Genomic DNA, 23,646 nt, shown 5'->3' with positions numbered 1-23,646 from the left:
GGGTTTCTTCTTTCTAGTGTATGGGGTACTCAACATGACAATATCTGAAATTGCTATTATTCATTTTATAGGTCAAAGAACAAGGAAATCATATGCTTGACCTTAAGGAACTAATATCATGTGAGGGAAACTCAAAGGACTGTGAGCAGTACAGTTGTGACACTATTTTGCATTTTATTGAAGAGCTCATGAGACAGAGAAAAGGTAGGAGTTCTGCATGCAGCCCCTTTGTGTGCTATTGATGAGGGTGAATTGCCCAAACAGGCATGCTTGATATCAAAGAATAGAAAACTAGTCTCAGCAAGAGCTGCCAGCAAGCCTTCAGAGCTTCAGTGAGCGAGCTTGACACCATGGCTTTGGGATTGTTACATTAGACTCATGTGTTTCAACAAAATGGAACAGGCCAGTCAGCCAATACATTAAATTGGTGGGGTGTGCCTTTTCGTTACTTCTTTTTGGTTTGTTTGATTTTTTTTTGGGAGGGAGTGTGATTTTCTCTCTCTCTCTCTCTCTCTCTCTCTCTCTCTCTTTTTCTTTCTTTCTTTCTTTCTTTCTTTTTCTTCCTTCCTTCCTTCCTTCCTTCCTTCCTTCCTTCCTTCCTTCCTTCCTTCCTTCCTTCCTTCCTTCCTTCCTTCCTTCCTTCCTTCCTTCCTTTCTCTCTCTCTCTCTCTCTCTTTCTTTCTCTCTCTCTCTCTCTATCTCTCTTTCTTTCTTTCTCTCTTTCTTTCTTTCTTTCTTTCTTTCTTTCTTTCTTTCTTTCTTTTTCTTTTATTTGTATTTTCCTTAATTTTTATTAGATATTTTCTATATTTACATTTCAAATGTTACTCCCTTTCCAGGTCTCCCCTCTGAAACCCCCTATCCCATCCCCCTCCCTCTGTGCGTTAACTTACCACTCCCAGTTCCTCTCCTGGAATTCCCCTACACTGGGGCAATGAGCCTTCACAGGTCCAAAGGCCTCTCTTCTCATTGATGTCTTACCAGGCTATCCTTTGCTACTCATGTGGCTGGAGCCTTGGGTCCCCTCCTTGTGTACTCTTTGGTTGGTGGTTAAGTCCCTGGGAGCTTTGGGGGTGCTGGCTGGTTCATATTGTTCTTCCTCCTGTGGGGCTGTAAAACCCTTCAGCTCCTTGGGTCCTTTCTCTAGCTCCTCCATTGGGGACCCTGTGCTCAGTTCAATGGTTGACTGAGAGCATCCCCCTCTGTACTTGTCAGGCACTGGCAGGGCCTCTCATGAGACAGATACATCAGGCTCCTGTCAGCTAACACTTGGTGGCATCCACAATAGTGTCTGGATTTGGTAACTGTATATGGGGTGGATGCCCAGGTGGGGCAGTCTCTGGATGGTCTTTCCTTCAGTCTCTGTTCCACTCTTTGTCTTTGTATTTCCCCTCATGGATATTTTGTACCTATTCTAAGGAGGACCAAAGTATCCACACTTTGGTCTTCCATCTTATTAAGCTGCATATGGTCTCTGAATTATATCTTGGGTATTCCGAGCTTCTGGGATAATATTCATTTATCACTGAGTGCATGCAATGTGTTTTCTTTTGTAATTGGATTACCTCACTCAGGATGATATTTTCTAGTTCCATCCATTTGCCTAAGAAATTCATGAATTTACTGTTTTTAAAACTGCTTCTTCATGTGACTGGAGGATTGACACAGCTCTCTGGAGTCACTTTGGTAAAGGATGCTGAATCCTTTCTTGATGACTCTGCCATATGATATTTTGAGTAGACACTCTTAGACTACTGCTCTTGTTTTATTGGCTCCTCTCTTCTACTTGGTATTAGCATTGTCTTCTAAAATTCAAAAAAATATTTTATTTTTATTAAGTGTGTGAGTGTGTGTGTGTGTGTGTGTGTGTGTGTGTGTGTGTGTAACTGGGTGTGAGCATCGCTTTGCATGCACAGACTAAAGGAGAAGTTGAGGTGTCCTGCTCTAAGATTATCCTCCTAATTCCTTGAGATGGTACCTCACTGAGTTTGAAGGTATGTTGGCACATGAGCACCAATGCTCTTGTCTGCAGCTCTCAAAGGCTGGGCTTACAGGCACATGTGTAGTCATATGTGTTTTCTGTATGGAGGTTTGGTCTCAGGTTCTCATGCTTGTGCAGCCAACACCCATATACACTTAGCTAGCTCCCTTAAGGTTGATGGATCTAATTTTTAATCTGCTAAGATGTTTTACAATATTATGGAGTGTGCGTGTTAATGTATTTTTGTATGTGTGTTTGTATGCACATGCATGTATGTATGTATATCTATGTGTGTGTGCCTGTAATGCATCTTCCTAAATTGCTCTCAACCTCATTTCTTTTGAAAGAGCAACTCTCACTGATGTCAAAGCTAATCAATTCAGTTAGGTTGGCAGTCCAGTGAGCTCCAGGTATCCTCCTGTCTATGCCTCCCATGCATTAAGATGACCGAATGTACCATCATGCATAGCTTAAAAAAGGAACACAACAACAAAACAAAACAAAACAAAACAAAACAAAACAAAACACACCCCCAAACCTGCTAAGTTATGGGTACTGGAGTTCAAATTCAATTTAGAATAGCTTGCATAGCAAACACTTTAATGACTGAGAAAACTTGTCATTCCTCATCATTTCAAATCATGTCACAACATTGTGTAAGCTTAGATTTTTTAATATGTACATTAATACAGCTTATCAATCACTTCAATAAACTTTCTAGCCCACCATCCAAAGGCAGGGGAAAAACTGGAAATAGGACAAGTGGTATGTGTACCTGTTTAAAAGTAGGTCTTTGGATGGTTATTCTAATCTCCTTGCTCAGGATAACATCAGTCAAGTTCAGTAGTCTCAGGATACCAACAGGGCAGTACAAAAGTGTCACCAAAGAAGAGTCAGCAATGGTGGCACAATTCAGCAGAAGATACTAGGCCTCCCCTGAGTTGGCGTAAGTCAGCAGGGGCTAGGAATAAGTCAGACCAGCTGGAATGCCAGGAGTTTTCTGCCTTGTCTCTTTCAGCAAACTGAAGATCAGTATAGAGGCAATACCAAAGCAGAGTTGCATAGCTAGCTATGCAAGCTCCTTATCACTGTCTTTGTGTTCTACTTATAATCTCTCCAAACATGACTTGACCTCCCTTGGGTCTTGCTTCAGCAAAACACCATGTGAGTTTGTATCATATGACAAAACCAGAAAGTCACACTTCAACATTTTAAATATACACAAATATTTTCTTTCTCACAAAACATAACTTTCCAACACACTGGTTGAGTGCAGGTTGTACCAATACTCTAAAGAGTTGTTAAGACCGATTTTGTGTGCTTGCTGTACCATATATTTTGGTAAAGATTCATAAAAATTATGAGAAGCCACTTATAGAGAGAAATTTATTGAAAGCAAAAGCTGCCCCTGTAGGATTTATCCACATATGGCATTTTCCTCACAGTTGTATGAGCCTTGAGCTTACCATAGTGGCACCCAGTAATGCCATGAAATGTGATCAGTTTATATTATGCATCTTCACATTTATTTATATTCTTGCCTTATGCAAGATTTTGTAGCTTCAGTTTTTTAAATTTAAATTAATACCTATATCTGTGTCCTTATAGTAATGTAAGTTTTTTTAATTTAAATTAATACCCATATCTGTGTGTCCATATAATAATAAATGAAAACTATTTAAGTATGACACATGACCTCATGACATTCATATATGTATTTTATTATTTTATTTTTATTTATTATTTATCAACACTTATATGCAACTAATATGTGCTTAATATATTTAACTATGTTTATGATTTTGTTTTATCTTATTTGATGTCAAAACTTAGTTTCATTTCTTTATCATTTTAGTCTGTAATAATGATTTTATCTTTCTTCTCCATTCCATTCTATACAGTTTTCTGAATTCTATATATGCATTGTATATTTCTTATAATCAGTTTGGTCCTTCTTTTGTTGTTTGTATAATTATTAGGTAAACCACAACAAATGCACCCAGCATATTGTTTTTTCTCCATTCCTAAAGCATGCCAATGCTTTTTGCTAACTATGGTCCTGTAAATTATTCCTTGTTTACTCTAGCCTATGGGAAGACATGCCCTTTTCCTGGCATTGTGTGAACACTGGTGGTCTCCTCTAATTGTGTGAGATGTTGTGTCCCTCAGCCCCAGGATATTTCCTGGAATTCCCATGTTGTTATGTGCTCTATAGTATGTTTCAGATGGCCTAGTAACATGCCCAGAGCATCCCCTCTTCTTTGTGTCTATTTTCCAGACTTCTGGCCTGTGATTTCTGGCTGCTTTCTTCACCAAATAGCTTATCTGCACAGCTCCAGGAGTCTAGGAGAGTCAGAATAGCTTTGTCCTCATCATATTCTAACCTAGTCTGTACTATCTCATAGCACAGAGATAGAAAATATCATCAAACTATTTTAGTGCTTATTAGCTAACAATTTATGTCATGTCTGAAGCATATAATCTTCAGTTTCTAAAACATGTTTTTTTCTGATTTGTGTTGTTTGAGGTAGGAATCAAAATCAGTACTTTTTACTTGACCTTGTTTAGATTTAGAGGGCAGTAGCATCTCCACTTGTAGTCTGCTGTAGAATACTGGCAATGTGCCTCTTCACACTCTGACCAACTACTTCTTGTTCTTACTTCATGCCTACTCATCCCTTCCATTAGGGCATATTCCTGCATGCTTATTCAACATTAAAACTTTGTTTGACTTCAGTATCATCTGAGTCTGTAATATCTGGTTTTATGTCTTTTTTTGTCTTCTCTACTAGTTCTTAAACTAAACACCTTAACTGTCTTCTTTTCATATCTTCAGAATGTACCATGTCTTCCACTGTGTGGGTCCTCAGGATACATTTCTACAGTGCATCATGTTTAGGTAAAACTCTAGTCTGTTTTATTTGTCAAAAATGCTGCTGTACTGTAATTGTGCTTTTTCTCCAATACAGATATAAATTCTGAGATCCTAGTGAAAATCTGGGGTGCAGTTTATACATATAAAAGATCAATAGACTTTGAAAAACATAACTGTGAACTAATTGAAGAAGATTGTGAACGTATAAGTAATGAAATTATTGCACTGCGAGAGGAGTGGTCTCAACTAGAGATTGAAAATGCTGAACTGCAAGATGAGCTATGCAGTTTGAGGTAGGATGTCCCAATTTTAGAGAAATATTTTAACTGTTTTCATTAGAGCATAAATAGAACATTTGTAGTTTGTCACTAACTTTGTAAGTGTTCTGAAAGGAAAGAACTTTTCATATTTGGGTTTTATTATTATTACTTTTGATAGATATCTTTATGTAGTCTAGGGAAACCCCAAATTTGTGATCTTGTGGCCTCAGTTGTTTGATTTTGGGGTGACTGGTTGGGTGCTTCAGTTGTTAAGTGTGAGAATTGTTAGCCTTGTAGAATGTGAAAATAATTAAATTACAAATATCATTATTACTATTTTCCATACTTATGTATATATGCATATATGAGATATATGTATGTGTCCCATGCAATCACACTCTTGGTATCTACGGAGAAACCTCATTTTCATGAGGCATCAATTAAAGTTTTAAAAAATATTTTACAATTATGCTACAAAGAATACACTTTCTTAGAAGCTTCTCTAAATATTGAATTATTTTTATTTGAATACAAATTTGAATATATTCTTTAATATTGATTCCTTTAGCTAAAGGATGTAAATCATATTAAAGGACTTGGCTGATATAATTGTTCCAAACAAAATTTATATTAATTTCAAATTTCACCGATGGACTATGAAACAATAGTTCTCTTTTTTTTTATTCGATATAATTTATTTACATTTCAAATGACTTCCCCTTTTCTAGCCCCCCCACTCCCCGAAAGTCCCGTATGCCCCCTTCTCTTCCCCTGTCCTCCAACCCACCCCTTCCTACTTCCCCGTTCTGGTTTTGCTGAGTACTGTTTCACTGAGTCTTTCCAGAACCAGGGGCCACTCCTCCTTTCTTCTTGTACCTCATTTGATATGTGGATTATGTTTTGGGTATTCCAGTTTTCTAGGTTAATATCCACTTATTAGTGAGTGCATACCATGATTCACCTTTTGAGTCTGGGTTACCTCACTTAGTATGATATTCTCTAGCTCCATCCATTTGCCTAAGAATTTCATGAATTCATTTTTTCTAATGGCTGAATAGTACTCCATTGTGTAGATATACCACATTTTTTTGCATCCACTCTTCTGTTGAGGGATACCTGGGTTCTTTCCAGCATCTGGCAATTATAAATAGGGCTGCTATGAACATAGTAGAAGATGTATCCTTATTACATGATGGGGAGTCTTCTGGGTATATGCCCAGGAGTGGTATAGCAGGATCTTCTGGAAGTGAGGTACCCAGTTTTCGGAGGAACCGCCAGACTGCTTTCTAGAGTGGTTGTACCAATTTGCAACCCCACCAGCAGTGGAGGAGTGTTCCTCTTTCTCCACACACTTTTGAAATCAGGAAACATTCTGGTCTTAGTTACTTAAAATTCATAGTTTGTTGGTGGGTGGTACTCACTCAATGTGTGTATGCTTTGTATGTGTGAAAGTTTGATATGCACTAAGACAAAAAAAGAAAATGCATATTTCTTCAAATTACATCTAAATTTTATAGAGACAAAGGGGCACAGAGAGAGTGATAGTTTCCAAATCACTCTCTTTCAAATTTTTCAGAATTTGTGTAATCATTTGAATGTTTCTTCAGAAACTAATTTGGTATTTTCCAATGTGGCCAGTTATGCACAATCATTTTAAAACATATTTTTAGGGCCACCCTTGAAAATTTAGAATTAAATGATGCAGCAAGCCTCCAAGCAGAGGAGAATGAAGAGCTTTCAAGAACCCCGGTAAGTATAGACTTATGAAGTCCATTTTGTTTTAATTCTCTAATACTTGAAAGAAATTTTCCTGTGTTCAGAAGCAGCATATAACCACATTTTAGGAGAGTCAGATATTCTCCCTGTTCAAATATTTGATAGCTTCATATTGTTACTATTTGTTAGTAATTATAGGAGTCAGGTTAATTGTCTGCCCATGAGGTAGTGCAGTAGTAAGTTCTCCACTAAGGATAGGATATATTTAGTCACAGGTTCTTGGCTCAGACAACAGTTCAAGGTATGGGTTTAACATATAAAAGGGGCCTTACATCCAATTAGAAAACAGTAGATTAAGAGTCTTTTTTACCACCAGCGATGGCTGGCAATGGTAGTCATAGTTGCAGGCAGCAGGGTTCATATCTACATATGTGTTGATTTCTTTTCTCCTCTAGCAGCTTCTAGCACTATGAAAGCTAGCTAATGGGAATAATGTTTCCAGGTTATGTTGTAGATTCCCACATGTTATAGCTCAAGGAGTGAGGTCTCCAGGAATAATTTCTTTCCATCAGGTTTTAGAGGGTAACCAAGAGCATTAGGAAGTACCTGAATATTTGGGGTTTCGTATGACCTCGCTTGTCAAAAACTGTAGAAGAAGAAAACCATTCCTGGGATAGCATTTATTACCACTGCGGTATTGAATAGGGCCAGCATCACCCCACTGTAGAAACGCTTTTTTCACTCATTTTATACATTTGTATATGAATATTCTTTAGAAAGCTTCTATAGTATCAGGTCTCCATATGACATTTTGAAAGATCTTTAGTATTTGTTATTCTTTTATTTTTATATTATTTTATTTATTTGCATTTCAAATGTTATTCCTCTTCCTGGGAGCCCCTCCACAAACACCCCACCTTTTCCCCCTTCCTTTTTAACCTCTAATTGTGCTCCCACACCAACTCATCCATTCCTACATCATCCCTTTAGCATCTTGATTCTCTAGGGCATCAAGCATTCACAAGAACAAGCACATCCCCTCCCCCTGAGGCCAGACAAGGCAATCCTGTAGCAGGGACCATGGACCAACCCTTGTATGCTCTTTGGTTGGTTGCTTAGTTGTTGGGAGCTCTGAGGTGTCCAGTTATTGGATACTGTTATTTATCCTATGGGGTTGCAATACCCTTTACCTCCTTCAGTCCTTCCCCTCACTCTTTCCATAGGGTTCCCCATGCCCAGTCCAATGGTTTGGTGTAAGTATTTGTATCTGTCTCAGTCAGGTGTTGGTAGAGCTTCTCAGAGTACACCCATGCCAGGCTTCTTCCACATCTTGGTTTCAGCAACAGAGTTAGGGATTTGACATCTGTATATGGTATAAATCCCAAGTTGAGGTGGTCTCTGCATGGCCTTTACTTCAGTCTCTGCTCCAGTGTTGTCCCTGCATTTCCATTAGACAGGAACAATCCTGGGACCATATTTTGAGATGGGTAGATTGCCAAATCCCTCAACTCGGGACATGTCTATCTACTGGAGGTGGTCTCTTCAGGTTCCATTTCCACGCTGTTGGTCATTTTGACTAAAGACCTCCCCATTAGGACCGGGGACCCTCTCACATCCTTGGTGTTTTTATTTTCTATGAGAAATGAAAGAGAAAGTAGACAAGCCTAAAGAGACTTGAGGTGGGAAGTCCAGGCTAGTAGTGTGGATTGGCTTGAACTCATATTTGCAGTCACTCAGTGCCAGTTGTGGACAGGATACCTGAGTGATGCATATTCTGCCAGAGAAAGGCATGGCTTCTGACTTCACCAGCAGGTGCTATTAGGGGTGAGTTAGATGAGAACATGTCTTGATGAAATGAATAATGTACCAAGAAGAGAGTTGGCAAAGCCATTTTTGTGTGTGTGTGTGTCTTAGGCTTTCTATTGCTGGGAACAGATTCCATGATATAAAGGACAAAATTGATTTGTGACTAGCTTACAAGTTCAAAGGTCCAGTACAATACCAAGACAGGAAGCATTTTAGTTTTTAGGCAGGCATAGTGCTGGAGAATGAACTAAGAGTTCTCCATCATGATCCAACCTCTGTCAATAGATTGGCATTCTCAGGAAGGTAGGAGAAAGCACTCTTCAGAAATGGGTGGAGCTTCAAAGCCCACTGCCACAGTGGGGTACTTCCTGCAACAATGCCACACCTACTCTCAACAGGCCTTATCTCTTAAGAGTGTCTCTTCCCAAGAACCATGCATATCCCAACCATCACACTGTGAGTAAAGAACATCCTCCCCAAAGGTCCTCCAATGTCAGGAATAGAGTGAGTTACTGATGGGAAACAAGGGCTTGACCAGACCAGCAGAGCAAGTTTGCCATTCAAGAGGGTCATAGGATTCTTAGCCCCAAGTAGCATAGGGATGGGAATATGAATATTCTTTCTGCTGAGGGAGAGAGGCTATTTGTGTATGTCCACAGATGATGAGGTGAAAAAAACAGACGGAAAGGTAAGAACACAGCAAAGTGAGGAGACGAGTTCTGCCTGTGACTCCTCTTAAGTGAGTGTCATAAGTCCTGGGAAGGTGAGTGTTGGAAGTTTGAAATATCTCCTTTTGATAATTGTTGGTGGCATTGAGTTCTTCAATGTGCATGGTAATGGTCTTGGAGACTTGGTAGGGTTGGAATACCAAAGGAAAGAGGAGTAATTATGACCATTAATTATAGTAGTTTTTACTATTGAAGGGTGTACTGAGGAAGTATGAGAGTTAGGGAAAGGAAGACAGAGTTCAGACTGGTACTGGCCATATCTTGGGTCATGGAAGAGTTCTATTAGAGACTCATAAGATCCTCCCAGGGATTGACTTCTACAGGTTAAAGTTAGGAATGGAATATTTACCTAGGGAAGAAATATAGAATTCTGGAACCACAGGATAGATTTCAGAGTACATGTATGGACTCTATTTATGATAGTATGATGGAATGTTACTGTGGCAAGCATGGAAGATGACATTTCTAATAGCAGAAAAATGGTGAGTCCTGGGGGAGAGAGGGTTAGAGTGGGAAGAGTGGGGACTTCAACCTTGGAGGTGCTCTCAGAATCATAGACTGCAGGTGTATAGTAGACAGTAGAGAAACAAGGAGACTGTTACTGAGGAAGAGCCAGAAGAAGAGTCCCAGAAAGAGGGCTACATTAGTGATCTAGGAAAAAAAAAACCTTCCCATGTTTAACAAATAATATTTATAAATTTATATATCAGAAAAATGTCACAATGAAAATGTCATATAGCTGAGGTCTTCTATAAAGTGTTATCTGGGGGCCAAAGAGATGACTAAGTGTGTAAGAGCACTTGCTGCTGTTGCAGAAACCTGGGTTAAGGTCCCAGCATCCATGTGTCAATGCCTAGTGTTTGGAACTCTAGCTCTTTTGGAAACTGGTAACATTTCCTCCTCAGATCTGGCAATAGGTAGGCCTAAGCCTACAAAAAATACAATCTTGCCAAACACCCAAATCCATAAGACAATTTTAAAAATTATTATTTTGAAATCTATGCTCACATGTATCAATTTCAGAAAATATGTTCTGAATTATCTAAGAATATTATGCTTGGTAAATAATATTTCTTAGAAAGAAAAGTGGATCTCTACAGTTAAAATTGTATTCATATATTTTTTTCAACGTCTGAAAAGGTTCAAGAAGAACAGTTTAAGTTGTACCTGTCACTGACACAGAGTTTGCATGAAATGAGAAGAAGAAATAGTGAACTAGAAGAAGAAATAGACAGGTATGACATTTATTTATCAAAGCATTCACCCACAACTAAAGAGTGATTTTACCAAAACCTAAATATAAATTCCTATCTTGTCTACAAGTTTATAATAAAACAAATAGTTCTATTTTTAAACTCATATAAGAAACCTACAACACAATTTCAAATTTTGGAAGAACAGTATTAATTACTAACATCTGTGATGATTTTGACCATAATAAGTGCCAGTGAAAGCATTCTCTGATGTCAACTGTAATCTTCCTAATATATTTTCAATTTCTACTTTGAAATATGCTTTTATTTTTTTCTTCCTACATTTCAGATATTAATACCCATATCTTGTTTGTGTGCTTGTTATAAAAGATCAAAATTTACATGGATAAAATTGAGTTTTCTTCTACTTTTAAATATTTAACCATGATATGTTATTCATGTGGACTCATAAAAATATATACTAATATTCCATGATCATAATCCATATACACATGAAATATAAACATTTTCAAACCTGAGTTTCCTTTAAGAAATTTACATGTATGTGTACATAAACTAACATGCAGATTGATGTCTTATATTTTATATAGGAATTGTTCTATAGTATCAAACAGAGCTCAAAATCCAAAAATATTTAATTTTCATTTAAGGCCACTGACATGTCTTTTTATTTTAAGGCATCTATAAATTATATGTAATCATTAATTGTGCTGGTTGATTTTGTCAACTTGACACAATCCAGACATATCTGAGAAGCAAGAACCACAATTGAGAAAATGCCTCTATGAAGAATTGCTTATAAGAAACATGTGCAGTTGCAGAAGAATGCGAATTGATCCATCCTTGTCTCCTTGTACTAAGCTCAAATCCAAATGGATCAAGGACCTCCACATAAAGCCAGACACTCTGAAGCTAATAGAAAAGAAACTGGGGAAGACCCTTGAGGACATCAGTACAGGGAGAAAGTTTCTGAACAGAACACCAATAGCGTATGCTCTAAGAGCAAGAATTGACAAATGGGACCTCATAAGGTTACAGAGTTTCTGTAAGGCAAAGGACACCATCAAGAGGACAGATCGGCAACCAACAAATTGGGAAAAGATCTTCACCAATCCTACATCAGATAGAGGGCTAATATCCAATATATATAAAGAACTCAAGAAGTTAGACTCCAGAAAACCGAACAACCCTATTAAAAAATGGGGTACAGAGTTAAACAAAGAATTCTCACCTCAAGAACTTCGGATGGCGGAGAAGCATCTTAAAAAATGCTCAACTTCATTAGTCATTAGGGAAATGCAAATCAAAACAACCCTTCATCTTACACCAGTCAGAATGGCTAAGATTAAAAATTCAGGAGACAGCAGGTGTTGGAGAGGGTGCGGAGAAAGAGGAACACTCCTCCACTGCTGGTGGGGTTGCAAATTGGTACAACCACTCTGGAAAGCAGTCTGGCGGTTCCTCCGAAAACTGGGCACCTCACTTCCAGAAGATCCTGCTATACCACTCGTGGGCATATACCCAGAGGATTCCCCACCATGTAATAAGGATACATGCTCTACTATGTTCATAGCAGCCCTATTTATAATTGCCAGATGCTGGAAAGAACCCAGGTATCCCTCAACAGAAGAGTGGATGCAAAAAATGTGGTATATCTACACAATGGAGTACTATTCAGCCATTAGAAACAATGAATTCATGAAATTCTTAGGCAAATGGATGGAGCTAGAGAACATCATACTAAGTGAGGTAACCCAGACTCAAAAGGTGAATCATGGTATGCACTCACTAATAAGTGGTTATTAACCTAGAAAACTGGAATACCCAAAACATAATCCACACATCAAATGAGATACAAGAAGAAAGCAGGAGTGGTCCCTGGTTCTGGAAAGACTCAGTGAAACAGTATTTGGCATAACCAGAACAGGGAACTGGGAAGGGGTGGGAGGGAGGACAGGGGAAGAGAAGGGGGCTTACGGGACTTTCGGGGAGTGGGGGGGGGCTAGAAAAGGGGAAATCATTTGAAATGTAAATAAATTATATCGAATAAAAAAAATAACAATAAAAAAAAGAAATATGTGCAGATATTTTCTTAATGACCATGGAGTGTGGGGTAACAAGGTCATTGTGTATAGGTTCCATCCCTGGCAGATGATTCTGGGGTGTAGGAGAAATCAGGTCAGGCAAAATATGAGCGGCAATCCATTAAGCAGCCTTCCTCTCTGGCCTCTGTGCTGCCTAGTTTTGTGAACCAAGTTATATTCATCTAAGAGAAGGGAGCCTCAATTGATAACTAATATATTGCTGAATAACTATAATACTCTATTACTTTTTGGAACATTGTCAAATGCCTGTGCATGCATAGCACAGGTGCATTCTAAGTTTACAACTTTTTGACATCCTGAATACAGAATCTTCAGGCTTAGAATGCCTCTCTCTCTCTATCTCTCTCCCTCCCTCCCTCGATTCCTTCCCCTCCCCCTCTCTCTCCTCTTTCCCTTGCTTCATCTCCCTCCCTTGCTGCCATGCTCCAGCCCTTTCTGTTTCTATTTGAATGAGTACACAGAATGATAGATAACATGAAAACTTTCAGACTTGTAATGCATGAAAGATGTCATTATTCTATCATCTGAAATAAAATCATACAAAATTTCTCGTAACTTTTGAGTCTCCCAACATGGCTGGCCTCTTTTGTTTTTATTTTTTATTTTAATTTTGATTTCTCTAAAGTGTGACTAGTGTTTTCCTGTGATTTAACATTCTGCATATGATATTGCATCTTCTGCATTTTGTGAAAACCACATTAGGAGGTTCTCTAGATTTCTTCTTAAAAAGTTGTATTAGTTACACATCTGGTGCTATGATAAATTTAATGACCAAAGAAAACTTAAGGAATAAACGGGCTGTGTTTACAGAGGGACAGATTCCACAGTAGTTGGGAAAGCAGCAAGCCTCTGCCTCCTGACGTTTCCATAACCTGCCCAAGCATCATCAGTAACTGGAGCCCAAGTGTCCAAACACTTCTCCTACAAAGGGCCATAGAATCTTTTCAAGTCTTTCCCCATATTTCTATATTTGATCCCCTATGTCTTAATGCACTGATTGTCCTCTTTTCTTTTCCCAATTATCCTTCAAAGGCTTTATTTGTCATCATTCTAAATTTTAATTTTGATTGGAATTCAACCAAGGTACTTACACACACCACACATACTTGGTACTACTATGTGGAATGAATCGTTGTTTATTTGCATGTGTTTGTGTGTCTTGAACATATGTATTCATTTGTGTGTATACATGATTTAAGCCTCTTCCCCATCCAGAGGTAATTAAGAAAATGTTCCCACAGGCATGTCTCTAGAATGGCATAATCAATAATTTTGTCAGTAAAGTTTCTTTCTTTTCAAATTAAACTTGTGTCTGTCAAGTTGATAATAATAAACAACACCAACAAAACAAAACAAAACAAAGTTAACCAACAGAATAATAGTATCTAATTTCAGTTACCAGCATCTACCTTCAAGTAGCATCTAACTGCCTGTAACAACAACTTCTGAAGTATCAGTACTTGTACCTATGAGGATACTTGCATTCCTGTGTACGTATACACAGTGAGACAAAATCCACACATGCACACAAACACACAAACACACACACACTCACACACACACACACACACACACACACACACACACATATACAAACAATCCTGAAAATTAAAAACAAAATTATAAGTAAATCATTTATTTTGATATATGAAAATATATGTTGACATATGATATTTATAACAATTCAGTTCCTGATTTCAATATTAATACTTTATTTACCATTTTTATTTCAACCATTTTATTTTATTTTTTCGAACTTTTTATTTTCAATTTTCTTTGTTTACATTCAAAATGATTTTCCTTTCCTGGTTCCCCCCTCTCCATAACTTCCCTAAGCCTTCTTCCCTCTGCCCATTCTCCTATCACCCCCTCCTACTTCTCTGTCCTGGTATTTTTTTTAAAATTCAAAAATTAAAATTATTTCAATCTCATAATTTTAAAATAGTCACAGAATCACACTTTTGATTATTATTAATTTTGCTTTAGTATTATAAACCATATTACTATTTATAATGTATTAAATGATTATAATTTAAAATCTTCAGTTACTAACCAGGCTTATTCTTATATCTGGAATGCAAATACTTGTAAAATAGAGTCTGGAAGATCCAATGTTTAAAGCCAGATTTCATAAAAAACAACACAAATATACAAACATACAATGGTGATAATAGTTTACTTAATTGTTTTGCATATTTGTCTAGGTATATGGATCTGTGCACAATGATGGAGGAGGACTCAGATGCACATCAAAATGGAGAGTTTTCAGGTTATAATGCTTCAAGTACAAGTCACTGCGAAGAGGATACGGTACTGAAACTAAGAGAGAAGGTGAATTTAAATTAATTTTTCAAATAAAAATTGCATCTAATTTAGTACAATGTAAATATAAAGAGTTTGCAAATTTTTGAAAACTTGAGCTCATATTCAAAAGAACTTTCCTTTTAGATTGAAAATGTGTCATATTTGTGTCTTGAAATTTCTATGCTGTTCTAAACCCATTTGGCATGTATGCCCCTGCCTAAATTTGAGTCACAGGAACCACGTCCCAGACTCTATATGTTCAGGAAAAACAATTTCATGTTAGTTTCCTCTATTAAATACAGTGTGGTTCAGGCTGCATTTTATTGATCATAATTCAAGAAAAAAATTTAAACTCATATGAAGATGTTATTGCGTATACCTTTAAACTTCAGAGATTTGAAGTACTTTATCAAAGATAAGTAATTGTTTAAATAATAGTTGGAATCTTTAACTTTCAAAAGTAGTTTGTATGTTTGAAAAAAATTCAGTCTAGAAGGAAATGAGATGGAGTTCTCCATAGAAGGAAGCAAGGAGAAGTAAACATTAGAAACTTTGAAAGAGAGAAAATGCATCCAATTTTTAAAATTAAAATAAAAGCTTGTATTTTCTTCATTTCTTGGAAGGGATATATTTTTTTCTTCATTTCTTGAAAGGGGCATATACTTTAGCTTTATTTTTCTCATTTTTCTATTTTTTTTTTGTTCATTTCACAAGAGACTTCTAGTTAAATTCCTTTTATTATCTGTGAGGAAGAAATGTCTGTAGTTACTGACATGATGATTTGACAGTCGTTCCAATATTAAATTAGTTAAAAGACATATGAGAACCTCACTTATGTACCTAATAATGTTTAGAGAGTTTTCCTGATCTGAAAACATCTTATGGCTTCTCTCTCTCTCTCTCTCTCTCTCTCTCTCTCTCTCTCTCTCTCTCTCTCTCTCCCCCTCTCTCTCCATATGTGTGTGTGTGTGTGTGTGTTATATTTGTTGTATATATGAGTTTGTGTTGTTTGTTTGATTTGGTTGGATTTTTTAAATTTAAGTTTATCAATAATTCATTAATGTGTGAAGTGGAAAACCAGGTGTAAAGCCTGGGTTCATGCTGAAATTGTTGAAATTCATGGTGAATCCATGCCAAAATTCATGTTGAATTCAATTGGAATCATGCTGAAATCGCTATTAGTGTTATGTTAACTTTTTTTCTGCCTACTGCATTACTAGACAATATTAATTGTTTTCACTCAGCTTGAAAGTATGGAAACAAAACTACAACAAGAATTAATCCGCTGCCAATGCAAGGAAGATGAAATTAATCTTTGGGAGCAGAAAATAGCAGAAAGGACAGCAGCCCGGGAGAACCGTGAAGCGGAAGAGGGTAGAATAAAGCAGCTTGAAGAGAAAATACTCAGCCTCAAAGCCGATATGGACAAGAACATGGTAGAGCGAAGTGAGGTAGAAAATCATAAGAAAGCCATTGAAGAGCAAGCTAGGAGTCAACTCATGGAAAAAATAAACCAAGAGAACCAAGTCTTACGGGTAACTATAGTCATTTGTCCTGTGCTGTAATTCACTCCACCTCAAAATTCATATTCAATTATATTTTTTGTATGATTATGTGTGTTTCTTCTGTGTTTCACAGCAGTTTCTTTTGTTGATTTCTGGAAAAAAGAAGCCATACCCTTCTATTGATAATCCTGTTAGTTTTGACATTAATGCTAAAAGAATTCATCTTTCAGAATTCCAGTTTTCAATAGGAAATGTTGTGATTTATGAGATAGATTGAAACATGGTGGGAAAGAAAATCATTGTGATGTGGATATGATAATGTACTTCGGTTGTTTATAAGTTCCATGGCTTACTCTGAAATTATATTATTAATTTTTGAATTGTTATATGAATACCTCAGGGATGAGACTGTAGTCCTATGGTTGTATATCTCTTTGTCATCCACATGTCCCTGGGTTCTGACTATAGCACCAGAGAAAGAAATTATTAAAACAATTCTGCTTAAATCCACTGGAAGTTGTTGATAAAGAATTTGAACTCCAACTCCTTTCTCTTTCATTTAACATATTCTCTGCCTTGTGGAGCCAAATGCAGAGAAAATTACACAATAATTTGTTGGATGATTAGGTTTTAAATAAGTGTTTCCTTTATTTGGAATATATACATTGATATTTGTAATTTAAACAGAATCTTTCTGTGAGTTGAAGTTATTTATTTAATTTCATCGTGGTAATTTCATCATGAATACAAGATTTTGATAACACCAACCACTCCTCCTAATACATTTGAAATCTCCTTGGTTGTCCTCCTTTAAAATGTTTCTTTTTAATATTCTTAAGGAACTAGCTGCCTCTGAGCAACAGAAAGATCAGGAAAGACAGGATTACATCATGTCACTGGAGCATAGATATAAGGAAATTGAACTTGAGATTGTGGAAACAAAATCTCGTGCAATTTCTGTGAAAGCACAACGGAGAACATTTGAAGAAAAATATAGAGCAGAATTGCAACTTGAAGAACGATTGAAATATGAACTTGAAAAGTAAGTCAGACTTTGGAAGCCTAGTAAGCCAGTGCACTGAATTTAAACTCTAGTGAAATGACTCATGTGGCTATTAGAGCCTGAAAGAACATTACCTTCCCAAAATAATATCCATACGTGTACTTCCCTTTAAAACACTTGTGTAGGACAGATAGCATTCCTCCACAGCTGTTGTAGGTTGGATGCAACTTTCGTCCTGTCATTATTATTATTATTTTATTTAATATATTCTTCATTTACATTTCAAAGGAACCGTTTCCTGGTTCCCCTTCCCCCCGAAAACCCCCAACCCATACTTCCCCCCTCTGCCTCCAAGAATAAGACCTTACCCCCAACCCACTCGCACCACCACACCCCATCCATTTCCCCTTACTGGGGCATCTATTGAGCCTTCACAGGACAAAGGACCGCTTTCCCCACAGATGCCCAATAAGGTATTCCTCTGCCACTCCTTTGGCTGGAGCCATGTGTACCCTTTGGTTGATGGCTTAGTCCCTGGGAGCCCTGAGGCATCTCTTTGGCTGACATCATCAGTCTTCCTATAGGGCTGCAAACCCCTTCAGCTCCTCCAGTCTGCCCTCCAACTCCTCCATTGGGGACCACGTGCTCAGTCCAATGATTGCCATTAGCACCTTCCTCTGTATTTGTAAGGCTCTGGCAGGGCCTCTCCAGAAACAACCATAACACTCTCCTTTCCGTATGCTCTTCTTTTCATCCATAATAGTTTTAGGGTTTGATGACTGTTTATAGGATGAATCCTGAGGTAGGACAGTCTCTGGGTGGCCTTTCCTTCATTCTCTGCTCCACACTTTGTCTCCATAATTGCTCCTGTGAGTATTTTCTTCCCTTTCTCAGAGGAACCAAAGCACCCCCACTTTTGGTCTTCCTTCTTGAGCTTCCTGTGGTCTGTGAATTGTAACTTGTTTATTTTGAGATTTTGGGCTAATATACTCTTATCAATGAGTGCATACCATGTGTCTTCTTTTGTGATTGGGTTATCTCACTCAGGATGACACTTTCTAGTTCCATCCATTTCCCTAAGCATTTCATGAATTTATTGTTTTTAATTGCTGAATAGTACTTCATTGTGTCTATATGCCACAATGTCTGTATCCATTCTTCTGTTGAAGGACATCTGGGTTCTTTCCAGCTTCTGCCTATTATAAATAAGGCTGCTACGAACATAGTGGAACATGTATCTTTATTATATGTTGGAAGAGGATGTATCTTTATTATATGTTGGATAGCAAGGTCCTCATGTAGTATTATGTCTAATTTTCTGAGGAACCACCAAACTGATTTCCAGAGTGGTTTTACCAGCTTGCAATCCCACTAGCAATGAAGAAGTGTTCCTCTTTCTCCACATCCTCTCCAGCATCTGCTGGCCCCAGGAGTTTTCATCTTAGCCATTCTGACTGGAGTGAGGTGGACTCTCAGTGTTCTTTTGATTTGCATTTCCCTGATGACAGAGTATGATGAACATTTCTTTAGAGCCATTCGAGTTTTCTCAGTTGAGATTTCTCTACTTAGCTCTGTACCCATTTTAGTAGAGTTATTTGACTTCCTAGAGTCTAACTTCTTGAGTTCTTTGTATATATTAAATATTAACCTTGTCCAAGATGTAGGAATGGTGAAGATCTTTTCCCAATCTGTTGGTTGCCATTTTGTCCTATTGACAGTGTCCTTTGCCTTACATAATGTTTGTGGTTTTATGAGATCCCATTTGTTGTCACTGCTAAGGACACCCCCATTGATTTAGGGCTCCTCCCCTACCCCATTTCTTTGTCTCTCCTGGAGATCCATCCTACCTTCCTGCTACCCAGTAATTTGCATTTTCCAGTAATTCTTATGGCAATCCTGACATCCCCTATCCCCCTCCACACTCCTCAACACACCAACCCCCTCTCTCCTTCAATTATTCTCTCCCACAATATTCCCTCTCTCCATCTACCTTCCACCACTATTCCATTCTTCCTTCTAAGTGAGTCTCAATCATCCTTGTTTGTGCCCTCTTTCTGCCTAACCTCCTTGGATTTGTGGAATGCAGCATGAGTGTTCTTTATTTTATTGCAAATATTCAATTATATGCGTATACATACTGTTCGTGTCCTTTTGGGAATCTTGATATTCTCAAGATTCATCTCTACCTGAAAAATTCAAAATGTCTTTGGTTTTCATGGCAGAATAGTATTTCAGTTTTAGATATATCACATATTTTTTGTCCATTCTTAAGTTAAGGAACACCTAGGTTGTATCTAGTTTCTGGATATTACAAATTAAATTGTTATGAACATAGCTATGGAAGTGTATTTGTGGAATGGTGGAACATGTTTGGGTATATGCCTAGAAGTAGTAAATTTGGGTCTTGAGGTATTCCTAGTATTTGGAGAAACCATCGAATTGTTTTCCAGAGTGGTTGTACCAAGTCTTTGAGTAGATACCATGTAGCCATACTTTTGTTTCTATACCAATACCAGGCGGTTTTATCCTTATTGCTCTGCAGTACAGTTTGAGGTCACAGATATTGATTTCTTCTGAAGTTATTTTATTTTTCAAGATTGTGTTTACTAGCCTGAATTTATTATTTTCCATATGGAGTTGAGATTTGTTCTTTCAAGTTCCATAAAAATGCGATTTTTGATGAGAATTGCATTGAACCTGAAGACTGCTTTGTAAAATATCCATTTTCACAAAATTAATGCTACCTATCCATGAGCATGGGAGATTCTATTATCTCCTGATACCTTCATAAATTTCTTTCTACAGGCACTTTAATTTCTTGCCATACTGATCTTGAATTTGCTTCATTAGAGAGTTACACCAAGATATTTTATATTTTTGTGGTTATCACAAATGGTGTTTTTCTTAATTTTTTTCTTGGCCCATTATTCATTTTGTAAAGGAGGACTACTAATTGCTTTCAGTTTATTTTGTATCCATCTAATTTTCTGAAGTTGTTTATCAACAGTTGATGTTCTCTGGTAGAATTTGGGGGGTCAGTTATGTATAGAATCATATTTTCCAGTAATAAGAATACTTTGACTTTTTCTTTTCTAACTTTAATCACCTTGATCTCCTTTTACTGTTTTATTGCTATGACTTGAACTTCAAGCACTGTATTGAATTGGTAAGGAAAGAGTGAGCAGCTTTTTCATGTTCCTGACTTTCATTGAATTGCTTTAAGTTTCTCTCCCTGTATCCTGATGTTGGCTACTGGGTTGTTGTATATTTCTTTGAGAATGTTTAGGTATGTGTCATGTATCCCTGATATTCCTAATACTTTTAAAATGAAGGAGTGTTGTATTTTGTCAAAGACTTTTTCAGCATCTGATGAGATTATCATGCCATTTTTCCCAGTTTCTTTATATTGTGGTTTAACTTGATGGATTTTCATTTAGTGAACCCTTCCTGCATCTTTGGGATAAAGCCTATTTGATCATAATGGGTGATGTTTGTGATGTGTTCCTCAGTTAAATTTAGAAGTAATATATAGAGTATTTTTGCACCAATATTCATAATAGAAATGGGTTTGAAGTCCTTTTGCTTTGTTGAGTCTTTGTGTGGTTTAGGTATCAGGCTGACTGTGGCCTCATAGAATAAGTTTGACAGTGTTCCTTTTGCTTCTCTTTTGTGGACTGTTTGAGGAGTATTGGGGTTAGCTATGCCTTGAAAATCAGCTGTAATTATGCATAAAAATCATGATTTCATCCCATTTCTTTGTTTGTTTTGGGAGACTCTTGAAGAATGCTTCTATTTCCTTAATTTTCATAGGATTATTTAGATAGTTAACATGATCTTTATTTAAGCCCTAAGTGGTATTTGTCTGGGCAATCAGCCACTTAGTTTAGATTTTAATTTTGTGTAGTACAGGTGTTTAAGTAGGAGCTTATGATTGTTTGAATTTCCTCAGTTTCTGTTATGTATTTATTTTTTACCACTAATTTTTTTTTTAATTTTGGTACTGTCTCTCTGCCTTTAAATACTTCAGATAAGGATTTGTTATTTTGCTGATATTCTCAACAAACCAGATATAGTTTTTGTTGAATCATTGTATTATTCTCTTTGTTTCAAATTCATTTATTTTAACATTGAGTTTGACTATTTCCTGCCATCTATGCCACTTTGGTGTGTTTGCTTCCTTTTCTTCTCCATCTTTCAAGTGTGCTATTAAGATATTAGTATGTGATGTCTACATTTTTTAATGAAGGCATTTAGTATTATGGGCTTTCCTCTTAGCACTACCCTCATTTTGCCCTATATGATTGGATATGTTGTGCCTCTATTTTTACTGAATTCTGGGAAGTCTTCAATTTTCTTTCTTTTTCTTCCCTGTCAAAGTGATTGTTGGGTAGAGAGTTCTTCTCTTTCCATGAATATTTGGTCTTTCTCATCTTTCTATTGTTGACGTCCAGCCTTAATCCATAGGGAGCTCATAAGTTTCAAGTGTTTAGTTCAATCTTCTTGAATCTGTTGAGGCTTGCTTTCTGCTTGATTATATTATCAATTTTGGAGAAGGTTCTGTGAAGTGCTGGGATTAAAATATATCCTTTTGTGTTTTGGAGAAAGGTTCTGTAGATGGCTGTTAGATTCAGTTGTTTCCTGTATCATCTGTTAATTTCATGATTTCTGTGTCTAATTTCTGTCTTGGTGACCTTTCCATACCTGAGATTGGGGTTTTGAAGTCTCCCACTATTAATGTGTGGGGTTTGATGTGATATGTAAGCTTCAGCAGTGTTTGTTTTATACATGTATGTACTCATGTGTTTGGGGCATAGCTGTTCAGAAGTGATATATCTTCTTGGTAGATTTTTTTCTTTCATTAGTGTAAAGTGTTCTTCTCTGTCTCTTCGATTAATTTTGGTTGGGAGTCTATTTTACTTCATATTATAATTGATGCTCCAGTACTCTTTTTAAGTATGTTTTCTTGGAAAACTTTGTTACAGCCCTTTACTCTGAGATAATGTTTGCCATTATTGCTGAGATTAGTTTATTGTATGCAACATTGTGATGGATCCTAATTTGCATCACTTTTTAAAGCTTTTTTTTAGCTATTGAGGAAATTCTTCCATTGATATTGAGAGGAATTAATGACCAGTTGTTGGGATTTTCTTTTATTTGCTGGCTTGTAATTATTTATTTTCTCTGTGTGTTCTTGATTGTAGGTATCGTTCTTGCATGAAAATTTTTCTTCTTGTATTTTTTTGTAGGACTGAATTTGTAGATAAATATAGTTTCAATTTGTATTTGCCTGCAAACATCTTTTTTCCTCTGTCTATAGTGATTGAGAGGTTTGCTGAGTAGAAAAGTCTAGGTAGGAGTATTTGTGACATTGCAAGATATGTCACTGTGCCCTTCTACTGCTTTTAGAATTTCTGTTGAGAAGTCTTGTGTGAATATAATAGGTACGCTTCTGTATATTATCTGACCTCTTTACCTTGGGAAATTTAGTATTCTTTTTTTTCAATAAATTTTCTGTTTTGATTATTCTGTGTTGGTAGGATGTTCATTTCTGGTCCAGTGTATTTGGTGTTCTATAGGTTTGCTTTATAGGTTGTTTCTCCTTCTTTAGATTGAGAAAGTGTTTTGTTATTTTGTTCAGAATATTTTCAGGGCCTTGAAGGTGAGACTCTTCTTCTTCTTCTATTCCAATTATTCTTAAGTTAGGTCATTTAATGATATCACAGATTTCCAGGATATTTTGTGTCAGGAACTTTTTAGATTTACCATTTTTTGACAGATTTATTTCTTGTATTGTAGCTTCTATGCCTGAGATTCTTTCTTCCATCTCCTGTATTCTTTTAGTTATGCTTGCATCCATTGTTCCTTTTCTCTTCCCCAGGTTTTCCAACTCCAGGATTCCATCAGTTTGTGTTTTCTTTATTGCTCCTATTTCGACTTCCTGGTCTTTCATGGTTTTATTTATTTCTTTCACCTGTTTATTTGTATTACTCTGTACATTTTTAAAGGATTTATTTGTTTCCACTTTAAAGACCTCTACCTGTTGGGCTTATGTCCTGTATTTCTTCACAGGATTTATTAATTTCCTCTTTAAAGTCCTGTATCATTTCTATAAGATTGAATGAAAGGCCATTTTCTTGTGCTTAAGTTGT

At 36.8% G+C, this 23,646-nt stretch overlaps 1 protein-coding gene and 1 pseudogene across 1 annotated transcript in view; both read left to right on the top strand.

Annotated features, from left to right (window-relative positions):
* The window catches only part of LOC127668081 (ubiquitin-conjugating enzyme E2 G1-like), a 233,851-nt pseudogene that overhangs the window by 59,692 nt on the left and 150,513 nt on the right, over positions 1-23,646 (top strand).
* Positions 1-23,646, top strand: part of LOC127667595 (ankyrin repeat domain-containing protein 26-like) — a 47,129-nt gene that overhangs the window by 20,986 nt on the left and 2,497 nt on the right. Inside the window, exons 6-12 of the mRNA XM_052160723.1 lie at positions 72-204; positions 4,951-5,149; positions 6,787-6,865; positions 10,507-10,601; positions 14,890-15,016; positions 16,234-16,524; positions 17,334-17,536. Of these exons, the coding sequence (XP_052016683.1) occupies positions 72-204; positions 4,951-5,149; positions 6,787-6,865; positions 10,507-10,601; positions 14,890-15,016; positions 16,234-16,524; positions 17,334-17,536 (1,127 nt within the window). The remainder of the gene's footprint in view (positions 1-71; positions 205-4,950; positions 5,150-6,786; positions 6,866-10,506; positions 10,602-14,889; positions 15,017-16,233; positions 16,525-17,333; positions 17,537-23,646) is intronic.

Source organism: Apodemus sylvaticus, chromosome 17 (genome assembly GCF_947179515.1).
Source record: "Apodemus sylvaticus chromosome 17, mApoSyl1.1, whole genome shotgun sequence".
NCBI classification, from domain to species: domain Eukaryota; kingdom Metazoa; phylum Chordata; class Mammalia; order Rodentia; family Muridae; genus Apodemus; species Apodemus sylvaticus.
The sequence above is the reverse complement of the archived record's forward strand: the minus strand, read 5'-3'. Positions and strand labels throughout refer to the sequence as shown.